This window comes from Gigantopelta aegis, chromosome 2 (assembly GCF_016097555.1).
Source record: "Gigantopelta aegis isolate Gae_Host chromosome 2, Gae_host_genome, whole genome shotgun sequence".
Classification (NCBI taxonomy): domain Eukaryota; kingdom Metazoa; phylum Mollusca; class Gastropoda; order Neomphalida; family Peltospiridae; genus Gigantopelta; species Gigantopelta aegis.
Genome location: NC_054700.1, coordinates 43,003,775 through 43,027,921, shown reverse-complemented (window position 1 = coordinate 43,027,921; position 24,147 = coordinate 43,003,775). Strand labels below are relative to the sequence as shown.

The 24,147-nt window shown below is 35.3% G+C and overlaps 1 protein-coding gene across 4 annotated transcripts in view; it reads left to right on the top strand.

The window, feature by feature from the left end:
• The window catches only part of LOC121385914 (multiple C2 and transmembrane domain-containing protein 1-like), a 158,142-nt gene extending 139,026 nt beyond the window's left edge, over positions 1 to 19,116 (top strand). For all 4 annotated transcript variants that reach the window (XM_041516728.1, XM_041516712.1, XM_041516708.1 and 1 more), the window contains 4 exons: positions 8,397 to 8,503; positions 13,062 to 13,171; positions 14,670 to 14,767; positions 18,311 to 19,116. In XM_041516728.1, coding sequence (XP_041372662.1) covers positions 8,397 to 8,503; positions 13,062 to 13,171; positions 14,670 to 14,767; positions 18,311 to 18,376 — 381 coding nt within the window. In that variant the 3' untranslated portion in view covers positions 18,377 to 19,116. The remainder of the gene's footprint in view (positions 1 to 8,396; positions 8,504 to 13,061; positions 13,172 to 14,669; positions 14,768 to 18,310) is intronic.
• The last annotated feature ends 5,031 nt before the right edge of the window (positions 19,117 to 24,147 follow it).

Here is a 24,147-nt window from a genome sequence, read left to right as displayed (position 1 = left end):
TGAGCATGCAAGGACACTATGGAATGTGGGGGGCATGACCCACCCCTACAAAATTTGAAATCTACAAGCTCTGAAATACTATTCTGCAGCCATTTCAGGGAGGTTACATACTTAAAACATCTGTATGAATAACCAGTGATTTTCTATTATTAAACCCAAATGACAGTGAACAACAGTATTTGTTAGCATGTAGGTTTCTATTAAATCTTAAAATGTAACTTGTCTGTAAGCTGCATAATGTCAAAATTTATAAAAAAAATTATATCAGCTGATCTTACAACTTAAGCTCAATTTTTTGTTTTTGATTTGATATCCTCGCTAAAGTTTTTATGTTGTTAATATGTCACTTTTTTGGATTTCTCTAAATTTTTAGATTGCTAATATGTTATGATTTACAGTATTACAAATGAAATATGTTTCTGCAGTAGTAACTCAAAATTCCTTTAATTCAAAACAAAAGGTATATAGGGTACCGTGGAAACTATGATCATTGTCTTTAACAATGAAAACATTTTGGTTTTAGCTTTGTCGATGGATTACACATGTATAGTATATAGTCATATCATAGTCATACTCATATTTAGTTTTGCCTCATAAATTTCAGTTGTTTTTTGTTTAAGTTTAATTTTTTTTTTTAACAAATATGAAAATATAGAAAGGGACATCTGAGTCTGTCCATATAACAAAACCTTTAGTCTAGATTGAAATCTCTAATGAAGTCACACACATACAGTTTGTCTGGTGTTGCCATGACGTTCAAGTAACAAGGGCCCATTTCATTAATCCTTAAATCATTTGTAGAGTTTTCCTCTGTTAATCGATGTTTTTCTAATATTTTACATATTCTCCATTGAAGAAAGGAAATGTTTTATTTAATAACGCTCTCAACACATTTTTTATTTTATGGTTATATGGCGTCAAACATATGGTTAAGGACCACACAGATACTAAGGGAGGAAACCCGCTGTTGCCACTTCATGGGCTACTCTTTTTCGATTAGCAGCAAAGGTAGTTCATACCACAACCTTTGATCTACCAGCTGTGGTGCACTGGCTGGAACAAGAAATAGCCCAGTGGGCCCACCGACAGGGATCGATCCCAGACCAACCGCTCATCGAGCGGGTTCTTTATGACTGGGCTACATCCACCACCCCACCACCTCATATTCTCCATTGAAACCTTAGAATATGGTTTCAGCTGATGTTTAGCATACATTTTAAATGGAGGTCACTGTTGTAGATTATTGTGCCATGCTAATCCTAGGGCCAGTTTTAATGTCTTTCTTCGTTTAATGACACCACTAGAGCACACTGATTTATTGGGTGTCATACATTTGGTAATTTTAACATAGTCTTTTAGAGAGGAAACCTACAACATTTTAGGGCCAGTTTTAGTACCTGGTCACTAATATTACATTTTGTTTTCATGACCTACTTTTCATCTGTGGCCATTGAATTATTTCTTAACTTTGAGATATTATTCCGGCTACGGATTTTCGAAGCTATCTTATTGCTATGATATTGTAAAACCATCATAAGCTACGTCATCACAACAACGCATGCCATATACTCTACGACAGTTTTATGATATCGTTGTGCTAAAATACCTTCGGAACTCTGGGCTCCAGGTTTAACAGACAGTTTTACGATATTGTTGCGCTAAAATAGCTTCGGAAATCTGGGCCCAAGTCTAACAAGATAACAGAGGTCCTGATAATGATGTTTGATTATGTGTGCCTGAAATTGAATTTAAAAAAATAAGTATTCATATTTTTATTTGTATAAAACATTAATAAATATTTAAAAAAACCCTGATCAAATCGAGTAAAATAAAACTGAAACAAGCTGTCCTTGTTGCATTTGTTGCTTGTACATGTATGTATCTCATGACCATAGTAACCGTTTTGTGATTAACACGTTTCTGAATGTTGTTAGTAGAAAATATGGATCCAGGTCACATGTTACTAAGCCACTACCAGCAGGATTTGCTACAAGACTATTATTTCAATCCAAATGTCAGTCAGTGTGTCTCCACTATCATACTCTAAGAATTAATGGGATCGATCCCCGTCGGTGGGACATTTGGGCTATTTCTCATTCCAGCCAATGCACCAGGACTGGTATATCAAAGGCTATGGTATGTGCTATCCTGTCTGTGGGATGGTGCAGATAAAAGATCCCTTGCTACTAATGAAAAATGGTAGCGGGTTTCCACTCTGAGACTATACATCAAAATTACCAAATGTCTGACATCCAATAGTTGATGATTAATAAATCAATGTGCTCTAGTTGTATCGCCAAACAAAACAAATTCTCTAATAATTAAAATCATTAAAATTCATCCAAAACATTTAAAACAATTTTGCTAGTGGCAAGGGTTAGGGAAAACTGTCTTTTGACAGCTGCAAGTAAAGAGATAAAAGTTTGTTTTGTTTAACGACACCACTAGAGCACATTGATTTATTATCCATCAGCTAGTGGATGTTATACATTTGGTAATTTCACATATAAGTTGTAGAGAGGAAAGGCGATATATTTTTCCATTAGTAGCAAGGGATCTTTCTATGCACCATCCCACATAGGATAGCACATACCGTTGATAGCCTTTGATATACCAGTCATGGTGAACTGGTTGGAATGAGAAATAGTTCAACGAACCCACCAACAGGGATTGATCCCAAACCCAACCGCACATAAGGCAAGCCCTTTACCACTGGTGTACGTCCCACCCCACAAGTAAAGAGCTAAGGCATTTCCTCTTTTTTTTTCATTCTGGTGGGGTTTTTTTTTACAAAAATATATGTTGGCAGGAGGTTTTTGTTTTTATTTTTTTATATTTTTAAAACAAGGTAGAATTTATTCTACAACGCAAAACACTTTCCCACAGCAAGGTTTTCTCCAATGTTTCATGTTGGTAATTAGTTTTGAGAGTGATATTTTAGTGGAAATGCTATTTTCAGCAATTTTCTACAATGTTCTTACAGTACTTGAAGAGTGACATTGGTCACAGAAGTGGGTCACAAATTCAAAATGGATGCCAAAAAATAAATAATTATATTGTGTAGGACTTTACAGATGGGTCAGCAAGGACACTCAGCAACTATCTTTGTTTTGTGGCCTAATGTGACCAGCTTTATGCAGTAACCTGGGTTTTTATTTTTGTCCAAAGTTGTATAGCTACAAGGACAATGATCTCATAGACTCATCCCAGAACATGGTTAAATGTGGTTAAATCTAACAGGTCATTCAACCAGCAGAGGTGAGTTGTACCAAGGACAGTCTTAGCGGAGTTCATTTACCTACCAACTGATCTAAAACGAACATTTAAAATGATTTTGATAGTAGATACTGGCCTCGATGGTGTCGTGGTTAAGCCATCGGACATAAGGCTGGCAGATACAGGGTTCACAGTCCAGTACAGACTCCCACCCAGTACGAGTTTTAACGACTCAGTGGGTAGATGTAAGGCCACTACACCCTCTTCTGTCTTACTAACCATTAACAAGTAACCCACTGTCGTGAACAGACAGTCCAGATAGCTGAGGTGTGTGCCCAAGACAGTGTGCTTGAACTGTAATTGGATATAAGCATGAAAATAAGTTAAAGTGAAAAATGATAGTAGATACATGTACTTGTTCATTATATTCTGCGTAAACATCTCGTCCGAAGTGTCAGCAAGACGTAGCAATTAAGTAACATACATCTGCATGGATGCCTGCACTAGCTTAACTTCCCGGACGAACACTAAACATTTAATTCTGTAAATAAATGTTTGTTTTATTTAACAACATCACTAGAGCACATTGATTAATTAAAGTGTGTTTTGTTTAACGACACCACTAGAGCACATTGATTAAATAAAGTTATTTCACGATACCACTAGAGAACATTGATTTATTAAAGTGTGTTTTGTTTAACGACACCACTAGAGCACATTGATTAATTAATCATCGGCTGTTGGATGTCAAACATTTGGTCATTCTGACTCGTAGTCATCAGAGGAAACCCGCTACATTTTTTCTAATGCAGCAAGGGATGTTTGATATGCACTTTCCCACAGACAGGAAAGCACATACCACGACAGTAGTATTTTGCTAGGTTCAGACTACCAACTGCCAGTTAGCCAACTTTCTGCTCTCACTACTTCTACAACTGTGTAGTCGCTAGTCTGAGCGTTTTTACAATTCTATTCTCGTCATATAACCCAGTAGTTGTTAATCTGAGTTCACCCTTTGTAAGTCATGAGTGGGGGTAATTACAACGCAACCATCGAGTAGGCCAACTTCGTCATAACAGTTGACAGTTAGCATTATTGTGATAAACAGTACACTGATCTGTAATTCTCCTCAATATCAATATCTTAATATCTTCTTAAAAAATAAAATTTAATGGTACAGTTGAAAATTATATTGGGTTTCTTCTGCTGTTGGGGCGAGACATAGCCCAGTGATAAAGCGTTTGCCCTGATGCATGGTTGCCTCATCGGTGGGCCTATTGGGCTATTTCTCGTTCCAACCAGTGCACCATGACTGGTATATCAAAGACCGTGGTATATGCTATTCTGTCTGTGGGATGGTGCATATAAAAAATCCCTTTCTACTAACGGACAAATCTAGAGGGTTTTCTCTCTAAGACTATATATCAGAATTACCAAATGTTTGCAGTCCAATAGCCGGTGAGATGATTGATACATCTGTGTGATCTCTAGTGGTGTCGTTAAACAAACAACAAACTTATAAAGCCAAATTTAAAAAATCCTGTTTTTGTCTTACTCGCATATAACTACATATATAATTATTTAAAATGCTTAGAACACTGCGTTTGAGAAAAAATGGGCTTCATAAATTTGGCCCTGGCTGTTTCTTCTGTGACCGGGTACTCAATATATTAGGTCATCACCCATCCCTGTGAACAGGAATAGCACATAGCACACTGTCAACAGCTGCCTTGCTTGGAGATGCTGTAGGAATGTTAATGTAGGTTACGTTTAATGTGTGGATCGATACTGGCATGAACCGGGGAAATGACCCTATGTGGCCTCATTTACGGGCATTGCCTTTATACAAGGCTTCCTTCCAACAGTTGGAAAATGTTTTTACAAAATCTGTTTAGTCCACAAGATGTTATTTTGAAAAAGGAAAAGAATGTTTTATAGTTCAGACTATAACTATATATATATATATACCAATGGTTTATATTGACCATAGAAGGGGATTTAAGCTACATTTCCATATGTTTTTTTCCCATGTAGGCCTACGTAATGCATGAATTCACAAATCCATATCCCTGTTGATAGTTTCACTATTACTTTATATATACCAAAGGCTTATATTGACCATAGAAGGGGATTTAAGTTACGTTTCCATACGTACACTTTCCATGTACGTAATGCGTGAATCCGCAAATCCATATCCATGTTGATAGTTTCACTATTACTTTATATATACCAATGGCTTATATTGACCATAGAAGGGGATTTAAGTTAGTTTCCATACGTATACTTTCCATGTACGTAATGCGTGAATCCACAAATCCATATCCATGTTGATAGTTTCACTATAACTTTATATATACCAATGGTTTATATCAACCATAGAAGGGGATTTAAGCTACGTTTCCATACGTACACTTTCCATGTACGTAATGCGTGAATCTGCAAATCCATATCCATGTTGATAGTTTCATTATCCCTGCAATATCAGTGCAGGTATACCCATCTGTGTAGGCACATTGATAAGAATTAGTTTTGAAAGGACATAGAAAAAAACATCGGTCAGTTTAGACTTTTTGCTCATATTGATGATGATGCGTTTTTTCTGTGGAATACTGTTAAATCTGTCATTCACATATCCTTGAAAAATTACCCACAAAGATAGTTTCACAGTCATACACTTCATACAGTTCACACATAGCATGGAAACAGACATAGCAGACACATTGTTTTGATAATTCATGGCTTCACGGACACGAGGAACGTACTGATGAAAATGTACGGTAGCTTTAATCCATTCTGGGATAAGTACTGCACATGCACATCAAACAGGCAACTGTATGAAGTAAATATAAAATAAAGTTTGTTTTGTTTAACAACACCACTAGAGCCCATTAATTTATCAATCATCGGCTATTGGATGTCAAACATTTGGTAATTTTGACATATAGTCTTAGAAAGTAAACTCGCTACATTTTTATACGCCCATCTATGGGTCGTATTATGGTATGGTGTTGTCCGTTTGTTCGTCCATACATCCGTCTGTCTGTGAATCTGTGTCTTAACTTTTCTTGTCCAGACTTTGCATACAGATGCATACAGGACCATCAAACCTCACATGTACGAACAACTTGGGATGGCTGTGTGTCGCGTTCTATTACTAGGTCACTGTTACCTACTTTTCACGGTCTACTGCACATATCAGTAAATCCTTGTTCATACCATATCTTGCATACAGGACCATCAAAACTCACATGTAACAACAACTTGGGATGGTGGTGTGTATGTAGCGTGCCATTACTAGGTCATTGTGACCTACTTTTCATGATTTACTGCACATAACAATAAATCCTTGTCCAGATCATATCTTACATACAGATACATACAGGACCATCAAAGCACATGTAGGAAAAACTTGGGATGGTGGTTGGTCCAAAACAAACTGTTCATCCATCCCATTGCAAAAATTTCACATAATCACGTAACATATTCATTAATATCTATAAGGTTTTCCATCAAACTCCTGATGGGCATATCATGTACCTCACTAGTACTCTTGTTCCATTAGTAGCAAGGGATCTTTTATATGCACCATCCCATAGACAGGATAGCACATATACCAGTCGTGGTACACTTGCTGGAGCAAGAAATTGTCCAATGGGCCCACCAACGGGGATTGATCCTAGACCGAGCACGCATCAAGTGAGGTAATTCCCACTTCCCTTAATTTTGGACTCGATGAGTTGTAAAGCCACTCTTGGATGGATGGATGGATGGATGGATGGATGCTTAATGACACCCCAGCACACAAAAAATACATCAGCTATTAGATAGAAGGAAGGTAGGATGGATGAATGAATGAACGTTTAATGACACCCAACCATGAAAAATACATCGGCTATTAAGGTAAAGCAACTTTGCAGTGCAAAATCCAGTACATATATTTAAAAACTCATTTACCGTACACTCTATATATAGAAGTTATTACCAGAGTGTTTTTCAGTATTGTCAATATCATATATTAGGATTAATTTTTTTTATTCCTAATATATGATATTCACAATACCGAAACACATGAGGGTAATGATCTTTTTATCATATAATCTCAAGCTTAATACAACAAGTTTTTGTAAACTGTACATGCAACTTTAATTCCAGTCCGCCATTACTAGATATTTAAATGATGTAAGAATATGTGACGCAGGTTTTTTTTTTAATGGAAATGACGTCAAACCTGAATGACATCATTTTGGATATCCTTACATAAAAATAAACAAGTGCTTAACATTTTGTTTTTTTAATGCTGGGCAGCTTTTAATGTAAAGTTACTATGAATGCATACATCAATTATGAGTGTCACCCTAGTATGTTTGCTTAAATGTCAATAAATGTAGTGCCGTGACCTCGATTAATTTACATCTAATCAAATTCTTAAAGTATATGATCTGAAAAATATCACATCCTGTAATCACAATATAGTATATAAAAACATAAAGTGGCATCTGGCAGGATTTGAGCCTATACTACACCGATTCGCATGGCATTTGACAGTCCGCGACCGTAACCACTCAGCCAAACAGGTCTTCCACAAAAATGGAAAGAAATGTTTTATTTAATGACACTCTCAACACATTTTATTTACGGATATATGGCTTCAGACATATGGTTAAGGACCACACAGATATTGAGAGAGGAAACCCGCTCTCGCCACTTCATGGGCTACTCTTTCTGATTAGCAGCAAGAGATCTTTTACATGCACCATCTCACAGACAGGATAGTACATACCACGGCCTTTGATATACCAGTCGTGGTGCACTGGCTGGAACAAGAAATAGCCCAATGGGCCCACCGACGGGGATCAATCCCACACTGATCGCACATCGAGCGAATGCTGTACCACTAGGCTACGTCCTGGCTCTACCACAAAAATGGAAGCCCAATTACCGGTAACTGTAGTTAAGAAAGTGTACTGGCAGACGCTCAGTTCAGAACTAATTTAACAGTTTGTATTAATGTACAGCAATTTGTAAATTATGACAGTGCCTGTAGTATTGTTATATATTTTCAGGATGAACAGAAAACTAATTTAACAGTTTGTATTAACAAACAGCCATTTTTAAATTGCGACGGGGCTATTGGTGCACTCGGGGACAAAGTGCCAGTAATAATATTAATCTATTTTCAGGATGAAAAGAAAAGTTTCAAGGAGCGTCTGCAGTCCATCCAGGATGTATGTCTTACAGTTCAACAGGGCATGGATGCTGTAGCATCTGTTGGAGAAAGATTTAAAAAGTTAGTAACTTTTGTGTTGTCGGCTGGCTGCCTTTCGCTATTATCCCTCAATGTTTTGCTATTTGAACCTATTTCAAAATGGCTGAACCATTAAATTGTTACGGTTTTTTAGGTCATATATTCAAAGCTGCAATCTCTGTTCTGTGTGGTTATATCGTTTACTAAAACAAAACACCAAAACGATTCGAGTTTCAATAAAATCATGTTGGGTTTTTGTTTTGTTTTTTGTCTTTGGTTTTTTTGGGGTGGGGTGGTTTGCTGTCAACATTTTTAAAAGTGTTTGTAATCAATGTATTACTTTATATACATATATAAACAAAGGTATTTTTTCCAAGCAGTTTCGTAATAAGATGCAAAAAGCAATGGTAGGAGTATATTTTCCTTTTCTTTTTTTTTCTTCATACATGCATGTAATGTTTAACGTGGAAACACACCAGTTACATTTCCTTGTAATGTCTTGCTAGACTCTTCTAAATTCCTTCCAGAGCATTTGAATGTGATCTAGATTTTAAATATGGTCTGTAGTAAATTGAAGACCTGTATATATAGGAGTTGGGGGGATGGTAAAAGTTAAAGATTTAAAGTTACAGACCCTAGTCGTAACCTGTAACATTGGACACAAGTTTGGTTAATCTGCAAACCTGTAACACATTTGAATAAAGCTACAATAGAGTGTAACAAGATGCTGTGATGTTGAAAAGGGGAAATCTTCTTTAAAATAGACTGGAGTTCATCTTCATTACCATTACTTCTCAAAGGTACATGTGTTTTTAAAAATAAGAAAAATGTATTTTGTTGGGTTATAAACACCAGGTTGACCAGAAACATTTTGGATGTATGGAAATAAATAGTCTAAACAATAAAATCTAAGTAATGTCTGATACAAGTTGTCAAAAATGGCTCTAACAGTGAAAAATTACAATGTAGTGTTTAAAAACTAGGGTCTGTCACTTTAATGTTGAAGTCATTTTAGAGACTGAAGTTTAAATTTAAAATGTGTGTTATTCGCTTGTTTGTAGTTTTTCATGTTTTTAATTTAACTGCGAAAATTACATTTACGCAAATAAATACTAGCAAGTTCTGTTAAAGGGACACACCCTAGTTACGGCTATTTGTTAACCATTACGGCGTTGTTTTTCGCTATTAAACCCCATTTTTCACAAATAAAATTGCACTTTACTTACATTTTATTATTTAGAATACACATTTCCATTCACCTGAAGTGCTTTTTGGTAATCCTGATGTTTGTAAAACCACGAAATGCATTTTTTGCATTTTTTCACAAGACGTGCTGTCGAGAAAAAAACGTTAAGCAAGCGAGGTCCAATCTATTTTTAGAGGGAATCTTCCTGTGTAAACATCACAGATGTTGGTATACCACGTGACCATTATTATTTTGGTTCAGTTTGTTTTCTCGTGCACGGTTCGCGCAATCAACATCCGATTTGTTGTTGTTCATTTGTGAGATTTTTCTTCACAGTTCGTGAACATTTTCAGTAACAATAAAGTTCAGACAAGTAAGTGTCTCAATACAAAACGTTACAAACCCTTAAAACCAATAATGTCCAGGAGAGGTGAAAAGAACGCACCCCAAGTCTGTGCGCACTCTGTGAAATTTGTCGTGACGTAGGCATTGTTGTGCTTCGAGCGACATCTACCGGTGACATCAGAATACTAACTTTCAAAATTATTTCAAGCAATTGGGACATGGGGATTCCCATGGTATTTATTGATATAAAACCTGCTTTTTCACTCCATTTGATAAAAACGTGATCTAAGTGTGTTACAGGTTTGTATATTAACCAAATTATAATTTATTTTCGCTGGATGGAACTAGGGTGTGCGGCTTTAAGAAAAAGAAAAAAAAAGAAAGAAAAGACAAACATAACACATACAGTACATTTACTCGCAATACTTGTATTACCAATATGGTAAAACGATAAATACAAAACACAACATGGTTCTCACTAAGTAGTGCTTTCTATTTTTAACTGGCCAATCAAAATAAGGGACACTAACTATTTTGTAAATGTCAACCACAGGGTGATAGGTTTTTCTGAGGTGCTTGCATCACAGGATCGAACCGCCTCGGTGGATCCATTCAACTGATTACGGTTTTTCTCCTTCCAACCAGTGCACTACAACTGCTTAAAGCCTATAGTTTGTGCTGTCCTGTCTGTGGGAAAGTGCATATAAAAGATCCCTTGCTGCTAATGGAAAAATGTAGCAGGTTTCCTCTGATGACTACAAGTCAGAATTACCATGTGCTCTAATGGTGTCATTAAACAAAACAAACTTTAACTTTTTATTAATTGTATGTGCCATACCAAGTGATCAAATATTTTACTGACTAAAATTACATACTAAATACAATTTCTTATTTAGAATACCAGTGTCTGTATATTCAATATGTTTCTGGTCATTCTACTGTTTGATTTGTTCTACAATGATAGAAATAAGCAGAATTTTTTACTAGTCCCTAGGAACAAATACATCTAGAAATCTACTTGTCTGTTAATATTTTCACTTGTCCAAATAAATGGGTTGTTTTGTTTAAGTACAAGGATGATGTTTGTGATTGCTCAACATTAAACTGCATTAAATATTTTTACTTGTCCACTGGACAACCACCAAGGTGCATTTTGTTTGTCAGAGCAGATTTTTACTTGTCAGGACAAATGGACAAGTGCTTATTTCGAACTCTGGTCTACCAATAATTTTGTAAGTATGAAAAAATATATATTAGAATATAAAATGAAATTTGATCCAGTACAAACATGAGGATGACCAGAAACATAGCCTCTGATATTTTATGCAGGAAAATATATTTTGTCCGATTGATCACTGTGAATTCCGTATTAATTGTCGGTACCATTCGGAACTCATCGTTGATTTTAGTGATTTGGCGAAAACAATCCAGATACTTGCGAAAACAATCCAGGTATTTCGATTGGTGTGTTATTTTAATGCAGACAACCATTAGGAATATCTCAATCTCGAATACTGTATTGTACTATACATAACCGATTCACTATGGTACATTATTGGTGGTGGTATTCGATTGAAGAACACAAGTACAAAATCAAGTAAAGGTTGCTCACTCACTGTTCATACTATACACATTGTAACCAAACATGCAAAATGGAGACTGATTATTAAACAATGCATTACAAAATAAGCATTTCAACAGTTACGTAACACTCTTTGATGCACCATGCGATGCGTTACAAACGTTATGGGGGAGGGGAGGGGAGGGGTTGCTGGTCAAGACTTACTTACCGACAACGTCTTTAGAACAAAGTGATTTTTTTAAAGCATAAACTAAATACCGGCAACCATACATGGCCATATTTTCTATTAGATGAATTTTTAATCAATTATTTATTTAAAATAATAAATTCAAAAGAAAAGAAAATGCAAACCGAATAATGTTGGTTAAATTGCATAACTGTGGCAGTGAAAAGTGGACAGGGTGACAAAGTGTTACATAATTTTAGAAGGAATAGTGGTCTTAACGTTACAAAATGTTACGTGGAGCAGGGTAAAAAGTAAACCTATGTAATTATTGAACGGACACAAGTGTTGCGTTTGATCTGCTAACCCATTACGCACGTTTCTACAATTGTTCAAATCCAATGCAGCCCCAGTTAGCGTTTTTCTTTTCTTTTTTCTTGCTGTGTTTAGTGTGTAGATATATGCGCTGTTTCTGCCCACCACTTAGAAGCACAGCGAAAACTTTCAAAGCGGCAAAATTTTAAAATATTACAATTCTTTAGAAAAACGAAAATCTAAAACTTCAAATGCTAATAAAGAAGACGAGACAGGTGAAATAGGTACTTAAAAGTCAAATGAATTGAGGCCAATCTGAGAAATCTGCAGCTGAAACCGAAACAGAGCCAGCCAAAAAACTTAGAAAATTTAATGAAACTCAGTTTCTGTGGCTTCAACATGACGATAATACTGACACAATGCACTATACCTATTGTAGAAAAATTAGCAAGCATGTTGCTGGCATAAATCAAATGAGGGGAGAGATTGTTTTTTTTTTATACCCACCACCCACAAAATAATATTTTAGTTAAACGGTAGGATATGTAGGAAAATAATAGCAGTCATATGAGGCATAGAATTATAATTACAGTCCCTCCCACCTCCCTCATGCGATCAGTTCTGAAATGGTCCTCATTTCAGATTCATGATTTAGTGAAAACTAAACAATTTCACTGTTTCAAGCTATTTATTTAATTTAGCAGCATAAGTCATCTATAATGTTATGATGGTTACAACACATTCATAAATGATACAAAATGAGTAGTGTCACACTGGGGCGAGTAACATTTTTAGCTTGGCTAGTAAAAAATGTTTGTCCACTAGCCAAAGAAGAGTAAGTTATAAAACCGAGTGTAGAACACTGAACTGAATACCATATTTGACCGGAAATAAGCCCAGGGGGCCAAGACAAAATGCTGTCAAAAGGGAGGGGGCTTATTCAAAGATATGGACTAATTTCCAGTCAAATATGGTACCTAAATGTTGATTATTTTATACCTTGTTACAGCACATTTAATTGGACGGTGCCTTGGTTATCCACCCTTGCGGTGGTAACGCTGGCTGTTGGAGCGGTCGTGTTGTACTTCATTCCTCTCCGGCTGCTCGTTCTAGCCTGGGGTAAGAAACCACTTCTTCTTTAGCAGTTTTTAGAGCATACTTAAAATATGAGTAGCCTTTGTATTGAGTAAACCACTTCTTCTTTAACAGTTTTTAACCCTAATAAATGGAGCATACATAGAATATGTTTAGCCTTTGTATTGAGTTGATGTAAGAAACCACTTCTTCTTTAACAGTTTTTGACCCTAATAAACGAAGAAAACATAGCATTTGTATTGAGTAAATGTAAAAAAGCACTTATTTGACAGTTTTTAACCCTAATAAGCAGAACATACAATGAATTTGTGTATTATTTGTATCAAATCGAATAAATATAAGAAACCACTTCTTTAACAGTTTTTGACCCTAATAAGCAGAGCATACATGGAATGTGTGTAGCCTTTGTATTGAGTAAGCCACTTCTTCTTTAACAATTTTTAACACTAATAAACAGAGCATACATGTATAGAATATGTGTAGCATTTGTATTGAGTAAATGTAAGAAAGCACTTCTTTAGCAATTTTTAACCCTAATAAGCGGAGCATACATAGAATATGTGTAGCATTTATATTGAGTAAATATAAGAAACTTTAATGGTTTTTAACCCTACTTAAATAAACAGAGCTTATAATTTGTGTTGCATTAGGAATAAATTGAGATATTAATGTAAATTAATCGGCATTCTCATTATATGTAATTAGTAGCATCAACTTGTAACAAGTGATTTGTTGGCCCTACTAAATTTGGAACATGTAAGACTAAACTCATTCTGATTTAGGTGTTGTCACAGTACGATTCAATCGCATGCGAAAAGTCGGTGAGACTACTGGTGATCAAATAATGATAATGCTCCTTTAGCAGTATGCATTTTGTAGCAGTGTTTGGAAGTTTGTTTTGAAAATTACCTGGGAGGTGAGTTGTTGGGTGACACATTTCCTCAGTTAACTCATTGAATTATGTAACTCCTCATACCAGTGCATCGTATACATGTTAAATGCTGTGAAACACATTTACATTTAACCCCTGAGCCTGTTAGTGTACTGAATTTGTGTTCGAACCTAAATTGTCATACAAATACTAGCATACATAACCACTTCGACAGGAACAATTGTATGTATATATATTTATATATGAGAGAGAGAGAGAGAGAGAGAGAGAGAGAGAGAGAGAGAGAGAGAGAGAGAGAGAGAGAGAGAGAGAGAGAGAGAGAGAGAGAGAGAGCAAGGGAGGGGGCAGAGAATGAGGGAAGGGAGAATGGAGGGAGGAGATGGGGGGGGGGGGGCGTGAGATTGAGGAAGTGGAGAGAGAGCAGGATGAGGTAAGAGGCAGTAGAGAGACAGACACAGACAGGCAGCCAGACAGATAGACACCAAGTGAGTAGGATGGGGAGAGAATGAGAGGAGAGCAGAAAAGAAATTAAAGAACGGCTTGAGGAGGGGAGCTGTGGGAGGGAGTCAGGACCATGAATGAAATAATACAATTGTCGTGTAAAAGATGCACATTACTGCTGTCTTTCAGGTATCAACAAGTTCACGAAAAAGCTGAGAAAACCGAATGCAATTCCAAACAATGAACTCTTAGATTTCCTGTCTCGTGTACCTTCTGATAATGAACTGGTAATTATTTTTATATACAAGTAATTATAACCAGTAGGTCAACTAGTATAAACATTCTGCATTGTGAAATTTTATTGCTGAGATTTCCTGTGTGCCCTGGGGCGGGACATAGTCCAGTGGTACAGCGCTCGCTCGATGCGCAGTTGGTCTAGGATCGATCCCCGATTTGTACAAATAAGTTTAAGAGCCATGTGGGCTCGTATGCTACCCAAGCTAGAGAGTCCTATATGATTTTTGCGAGCTTCGGGCTCCCGGACTCTCCTCAAAATTGTACACTGATATTTGTCAGACATCATAAACACATCTTTAGAGAATAACTAACAAGCTATGAGGAAGTATAGATTGTCTGTCCCGAGTGAATGAATGTTATAAACCCGAGCCTTTGGAGGGGGTTTTACAACATTTATTCACAAGGGACAGATCATTATAACTCCTAGTAGCGAGTTGGTTATTCTTCTTTTTACCCATTGTCGATTTTAACTGGTTTTTAATATAAAATTCCTCTGCTGACTACAACAAAGCCATTATGTCATATAATCTTACACACATTACATTATGTAATATACGTGACGTCATGGTATAATGGTGTTCTTTTTACAGCCAAATGTTTACAATACAAAATAATAAGACTGTGGTTGCATTAGAAAACAAAAAATGTTCTATGCTACTAAAGTCAATGCCTGTGAAAATATACCATGTCATGGTTATGAAACAAATGAGTCAGAATATTTCTGTATATATCTGTAGACATATAACATATAGTTCATCGGACTCATGAATTGAAACAGTATATGAATGAAAAATTAGTTCCAGCCGTGGCAAACAACCAACCAAACATTGTGATTTTTAAGCCAGCTGTAGAAGCAATCTGCACACTGTCCAGAGATAAAAAAAATTATTACCCCGTATATTTGAGCCCATATGGGTAATAAAAGCATTTATCCTGTAACTTACCAATGATATCCATGTCATAAACCCATGTGATAATTTAGTGCATTAACTCATGTAATAATGATATGCAAATTTAAAGGTACACTGTATATGCAAATTTGCAAGGTCTGTGGTAATAATGTGTTTCTGTCAAATAGTCATTTGTTTACAAGCCTACAAGACCTGTATACCTTATGTTTTCATAAGATTTTATTAAAATGCGTGATGTCAATCTAATTTGTACTAATCGTTATGATGTCATATTACCGATGGACGCAACTTTAGTACTGCGATTTACTAAAAATTGAATTAAAATGTTATTTTAGAAGGTTTATAGGACAAAGAGAATTCACTGCTCATGTTTTGTAATATGGTCAGGTCAGGTCAGGTCATAAGGCTTTACGTGCACATTCAGAGCAAGCTGTTATTTGTAATATGTAAAATATCCTCTATATATGGATGCTGGTAATGAGATGCATAGTGAAGCCGTAGAGTTATTTCCCTTTTGATATGGAACTGTATGTCGGGACCATGCTCCATGTTTGTTGTCATTCGAGCCTGGGGTTGGGAATTTACCTCAGTCGCTTGAGTGCTTGCTTGAGGTGCATGTGTCGCAGGATCGAACCACCTCAGTGGATCCATTCAGCTGATTGGATTTTTCACCACAACTGGACAAAGGCCATGGGATGTGCTTTCCTGTCTGTGGGAAAGTGCATATAAAAGATCCCTTGCTGCATTAGATAAAATGTAGCAGGTTTCCTCTGATGACTACGAGTCAGAATTACTAAATGTTTGACATCCAATAGTCGATGATTAATTAATCAATGTGCTCCAGTGATGTCGTTAAACAAAACAAACTTTAACTTTGAGCTTGGGGAACAGTGCCTGCCTGGTAATCATCCCCTATTTGTATTCATGAAGTGGGTGAAACTGTGTGTGTGTGTGTGTGTGTGTGTGTGTGTGTGTGTGTGTGTGTGTGTGTGTGTGTGTGTCTTTATATCTTTTCATCAAGCCTGGCACTGGATTGAAACCCCACCCAAATAAACTCCACTCCCACAAACCCCTTCCCCCTATATATGTGTGGTCGGTCTGGGATCAATCCCCGTCAGTGGACCCATTGGGCTATTTCTCATTCCAGCCAGTGCACCAAGACTGGTACATCAAAGGCCGGCGTGGTATGTACTGCCCTGTCTGTGGGATGGTGCATATAAAAGATCCCTTGCTGCTAATTGAAAAGAGTACCCATGAAGTGGCGACAGTGGGTTTCCTCTCTCAATATCTGTGGTCCTTAACGATATGTCTGACACCATATACCCATAAATAAAATGTGTTGAGTGCGTCGTTAAATAAAACATTTCTTTCTTTCTATTGACATGATTATTCTTTTCATGCTTCATTCACAATGTTACAGTGAAACTCTTGTCTATGTGACTTTACATCTATCCATTAAGCCTGGCTGTACACTCACTCTGGGTTGGAGTTGGTCCCAGTGTAATAGGCCAAAATATACCCCCAACCAAACTATATGCCGGGGTATAAACTGGACTAGCCCAGAATATACCTCTCTAGTCTGAAATACAATGTCCAGAGGTATTTTTTCCATCATAATTTATATATTTTGGGCTAGAGAATATCGAAATATCTTCGAAAATGACTAATCTGGGATAGTTTTATTTTTATGAAAGCAATAGTTGCTTTTCTTTTAAAGCGTTTATTATTATTATTATTATTTATTTATTTATTTTGTTTACAGGTTAGTAATGAAAAATGAGGGTTAGGGTTAGGGGTATAAAACAGCCTAGCCCACATTAATCTCGGGTATAGTTTGGCGGGGGGTATATTTTGGGCAGGTGGGACACGAACCCAGTACCTACCAGCCTTAAATCTGATCTCTTAACCACTACACCAACAAAGCTGGTTTTAATAAGATAATAAGTTGCGGGATGGGAGGTAGCCTTGTTTAGTGCTGTAATGATGGGTTGTGGGATCAATTGCCTGCAGTGGACCTACCTTTTTTTTTTTCAATCTCGTCATGTATTAAATTGAAAAGCTATGGTATGTGCTTCCCTGTTTCTGAAAAAGTGCATATAAAAGAACCATTGCTGTTAATTAATAAGGATAACCTATGTGGCAGCAACACGTTTTCACTCTGTAGACCATGTGACATTTTTTCCACTGACATTTTAACCATTGACATTTTGACTGTTGACATTTTGACCATTGACATTTTGTCCTACATCCGATAAATACCAAATAGGCTAGTTTAAAATGTGCTGAGGTCAGGGCTCGAAACTTGCCAAAAAATATGGTGGCCCAAATAAAAATGGATGTTGGCAAATTATGGTAAGCGAACCACAAACCACAAGCAAGATTTTAATGTGGAATAAATAGATGCAATACTAATATTAATAGTGGCTCATATGTTATAGATGTAAAGTAAGTCGCTCAAATAATAGTATTATTTGGACGACTAATGCCATTATTTTTTTAATATTCAAGTCGCCCAAACAGGACATTGGTCGCACTTGGCGACCTGGCCACAGGCCTTTTCGAGCCATGGCTGAGATGTCTTTAAACAACATTCCTTTCATTTTCTTCTGTTTATTTTGGCAGATACAGTATCGAGAGTTACGACCCGACTTTGGGGCTATGGGGATGACGAAGAAGAAACGTGTATGATCTCGGCATCATGGGAAACGGTGGTAAGAAAATACGACGGCATCCTGTGATTTCCAAGTGTTTGTTTTTATTCCAGTTATGTGCCTTTTAGACTTTTTAGTCTGGCTTACCATTCCACATTGATGGGGAACAATTCTTGTGTGTTTTAAACACCAAAACAATTTTTAGAAGACTGAGCCACTTTTCCTCAATTCTGTGATGTTTTATTTGCTCAGTTTCATCACCATTTCTTGCACAGTTCATTCTGTTTGATATTTCATGTCATATACTTTGTACATTGTCGAAAACTGTCATCTGTTTAAAACAAGGTTGAGTTTTGTAGTCTTTGATGGATTCGTAATACAGCAAAACCTGTATATATAATCAGGCAGTGTCCATCTGTCATGTGTTTCATCCATGTTCTCTATTTAAATGCAATGCAGTTTTATAATTGCAAATCACCATTCAAATATGCAGAAATGTTTTGTGCTTATATGTTAACATATTAATTGTTAATATAATTTTTACATGCAGTGAATCTTGAACAAATTATAGTAGATCTGAGAACAAAAATTCAACATTTAATACTACCTTTTTCAGGGATATACTTTAGGGATTGGGTTAACCCAGATTTTGGTTGTGCCATTATTGATCTCTTTTTTTTTCTTTCACCAGGGCTTCTAGCTTATGGTAGCCCCACTCCCATGGCTAGTGATATTCAATGTTGGGCTAGTAAATAACTGCTATTGCCATGCCCAACAGCTAGTTGTCATATGCTACATTTAAGTCTTATTTTGTAAAAATGAATATCCTGCCCCCATCCCCATATCTTAGTGATTTTAAGCTCCATCTCCCTCTTTAGGTAACATATTCAATTATTACTAATAGTAAAATTATTTTAACTTAAAATTAAAGTAAGTTTTAATCATGGCTAGTAAATTATTTAAATCACTGTTCCCATGGCTAGTGGATTTTATAAAAATTCTAGAAGCCCTGTTTTTACATTTAATTTACAATTAGTTGTGAATGTAATTACTAATTATTTTGTGTGCATGAGTATTCCAATAAAACTGTATAAATTCTTGCAAAAGACCCCATTTACCATAATAATATCATCCATTAACATTTCGTTTTCTCTTAGGAAGAAAATGGGTAAAATTACTTGCTGGGCAGTAAGTTTTATTCAAGGGCAGATATTTCAGTATCAAAATCCTTAAGAATTAATGTAAGAATAATAACACATGTCCACGCATTCAATTATCCATTCATCGATCCATCCGTCCATGTGTATGTGTTTGTGTGCTTGAATGTATCATTCTTTTATTCCTAGTTTTAAGTTTGTTAATTCTTTATATAATTCATGAGTCCTGTTAATTACTATGCCTCCTCCATTTTCATTCTCTATAGACTGTGGTTTTACATTGTATTACTTTTATTCGCCTTTTATTCAATTCAGAGTTCATGCATATCTGAGGACATAATCATCATAATCTTAATATCAATTTTATCCCATTATTTTGCAAAGTAACTTTTTGTTTAAACCTGGTAGATTTCTGGTGCTAGAATGTTGCTACTATACTGTTCACGAAATACTCTTATTTTCACTTCCATTTTTTAAATTGTTTTGTCATTTTATTAATAGACCAGTTTAAGATAAATAAATCAAATATCTTTAGATATTCATTATTTAGAAAATATTTTTGTTCCTGGTTGAATTTAAATTCTCTGTACACATGCATTTAAGATATATGTAGAATGTTCAACCCTCTGTCATTTAAATAAGTGATGGACTTGATTCCATCGGGGATATGTATATGTTGTATTGAATGGTATTCTGTTGAATATGCTGCATATTACACCGATACTGCATTTATATATATTGATATTTAATGGTTATTGACATTTTTATTATAATTAATAACTAGTTGTGAAATTTAATTTTAGTCGGTTCATCTCAGGGATATCGTCTTGAAAACGTATTAGCACGGTTGAATGATGTGAACAACTTGTAGAATATATGGTTATATACATCCAGATACTACACTCACACACACACACACACACACACACACAGACATGAACATTGAGGATAGGACATAGTCCAGTGGTAAAGCGCTCGTGCAGTCAGTCTAGGATTGATCACCATCAGTGGGCCCATTTGGTTTTTTCTCGTTCTAGCCAGACTGGTATATCAAAGACTCATACATGTATGTGTTATCCTGTCTGAGGAATGGCACATATAAAATACCCCTTGCTACTAATGGAAAAATTGTGGCAGGTTTCCTAAGACTTTATGTCAAAATTATCAAATCTTTGACATCCAGTAGCTGATGATTAATAAATCAACATGCTCTAATGGTGTCGTTAAGCAAAACAAATTTGAACATAAACACAAGCATAAACATTCTGGTACATACTGGGGTACACATGTATACATAAACAAACTAAAACACATACACATATGCATATGTTTAAAATGTATTTAATATTAACTACAAGTATGTACATAAACAGGGTTTTCATTAAATGTTTTCGTAAAAAAATATAAATAAAATAAAGTGTATTTTCAATCGTACATCACAAGCAAAAGCAATTTGTAAACAAACTCACACAGGAACGAGTACAGTCTTTTATTTATTACACTGCACATCAGTGAACAAAAATCACACATAATTACTTCCAAAATAACTAAACAAGGCATGAAAACGCACAGATTGAAGACCGTGAAATTGATGTCACTTACCAAATGACATCATTTACCGTAGCAAAATGATATGTTGTGGTCAGCCATTTAGCTATTTATCAATGAAACTTTGCATTGCTATACCACACATCTATCAATAAAGTTTACACAAACAATATTATAAACATATTCAAGGCTAAAAGGTTTTATTAAAAAATATATTTTGTTAAATTATGCTGCCAACATTAATTATAAGATTTGACAGCAAGTATTTTTCCAATTTAAAAATATGAATTGAGAAAAGCCATGCTCACACTTTTTGCGTGAAGATCTCTGCAGAGTTGTACTGTGTAACACAGTCAATCACTTGATCAGAGGTCATGACCTCTCAAAAAGTATATTTCACATTGTGAGAGACGATTTATATCACATGGGTCTCTCTTCAGCCATGGTGTAATAAATTATAATAGCACACCATATTATTGGGATGTCTTTATTTATTAAATCTCTGCAGATTTCTGAAATGGTCAGAGCCTGTTTATTAGGTTTGTATATTCCAAACAACGTGTAAGCCATTTCTTTCATACTTGAACCATCATTCACTGTGAATTGTAATTCTGTGCAATAGCAATAATTTTAAATATTATTCTCATTGCAATAATTAATTAATGTTTCTCAGAGTTAGTAATGTTCTGTCAGGGTAAAGTAAAAATTTCACGTAATGGAAAACGTGTTGAATCTCTTTTCCTTATAGAGAATTGAACCCGATTATAAAATGTATATTTAAAATTGTTAACCATTTTCACAAACATACTAACTGTATGCTACAAGAGAGGCTGAAGGGCCAGAATATGTTTTTAAAACAAACCCATCTACATTTTTCATGTATGCTTTTAAGACAGGTAGGGGAGTACCAAAAACAAAGTACAGTTTTGTACACTCATGAAAATTTTGATAATTGTAAACTAACCCTTCTCTAAAGTGACATTTTATTTTAGCTCTTTTTTGTTTCAGGAGGGAATTCCACATATAAACAGATCAAATTAATTATATATATGGGTGGGGTTTTTGGGTGTATTTTTTTTTTGGGGGGGGGGGGCGGGTGGGGGGTTATTGATTGGGGTGTGGATTGGTATGTATGGAATTGGTTTTTTTATATAATTATTTTAGAAATAAAATATTAATAAATCAGATAGATATATATATATATATATATATATATATATATATATATATATACACATATATATACATATATATATACAGTAGAATCTCATTGGCTCGAACGCCCTACGGTCGAAACTACCGGTATTCTCGATAAGAACAAAGTCCCGATTTTTCTCTCTATTAAACCCCTTTATTTTGGTGCTGATTGGTCGAATACCCCTGGGGTCGAACAGAAGCTTTTCTCTCGAACATTATTGGTCCGAACTGTAAAATTAAACATATATAGCTCGAACAGCTACATTTATCCGAAGAAATATAAAAAATAATATCTGTATAATTTTGTCATCGACCCTTTTACACTTATCGTGTTGTTTATTTAGCACCTGCCATTATTATATTGCATATGTAATATGGTAATATAGACACATGAACCTTGCATAACATATACATATATATATACATATATACATATATAGATATATACATATACATATATACATATATACAGATATAGACATATAGACATATAGACATATATATATATATATATATATATATATATATAGATATATATATATATATATACATATATAGATATATATATATATATATATATATATATATATATATATATATATATATATATATATATATACACACAAAATTTAAAAAAATTAAAGTACAAGAAAGGGAGATGACTCCATCATAAACTTCATCTAAACACATGTACATCACCAGGAAAGGCTTTGGAGAGCTGCCAATGAATCCCTACATTTTGTAATTATTTTTCTTCATCTTGAAAAAAATGTAATTTTTGGCATATAATGTACTGACTCACAATGTAAACAAATCCTTTTCAGAATTCCCTGGTATGCCCATGCATACATGACTCACTGTCAAAATCACAACTAATATAATGTACGTTATACGTGTTTATGTTCATTTCCAGGTTATACCTCTTTTTAGCATTTCATTACTCTGGTGCAATACATTTAAAAGTCCCATACATTTTTAAGTAAAAATCATTATTGTCAATGATTTTATTTATACTTCAGTGTTACTTTTTAAAATGTTTAACCATAGAGTTGTATATAAATAATTGTGGTTTGAATTCCCTCATTGGAGGTTGATATATCTGTTACATAATCATCCTCTTGTTTTTTTATTACATTTATTCATAAAGGTTGTACATATCTTAAGTTTTGTTATATTTTTGTTAACAATAATATCATGCATACTGTAGTCATCAAGTTTTAGGGGTTTGCATAATCTAGCAACAATTTATACACAATTATCATCAAGTTTTTAGGGTATGTACATATCTAATCTGTTGACCATAACCATTCCTTTTATGTTTTTTTACCTATTTGTATTTTATGTGTGTGTTGTTAAGTTACTGCTGTATGTTATGTAGTAATTAATGCTAACAGCTCTCCGAAAGAACTAAAATATTTTTAGTGGCCTTACACAAGTGAGTCAAATGAGGATCACTGAAGAGACCATAATAAAATAAATCCTAAATTTTTATTCCTGCTGCTCCCCCCCCCCCCCTCCCCCCAAGGATAAAGGTCTGCTGCCATTTTTGTCTCTCCTTTATGAAGTAAAAGGGGCGAGACGTAGCTCAGTGGTACAGCGCTCGCCTGATGGGGCGGGACGTAGCTCAGTGGTACAGCGCTTGCCTGATGCGCCATCGATCTAGGATCGATCCCTGTCGGTGGGCCCATTGAGCTATTTCTTGTTCCAGCCAGTGCTCCACAACTGGTGTAACAAAGGACGTGCTATGTACTACCCTGTCTGTGGGATGGTGCATATAAAAGATCCCTTGCTGCTAATCGAAAAGAGTAGCCCATGATGTGGCGACAGCTGATTTCCTCTCTCAATATCTGTGTGGTCCTTAACCACTGTCACCATATAACCGTAAATAAAAAAAATTGAATGCATT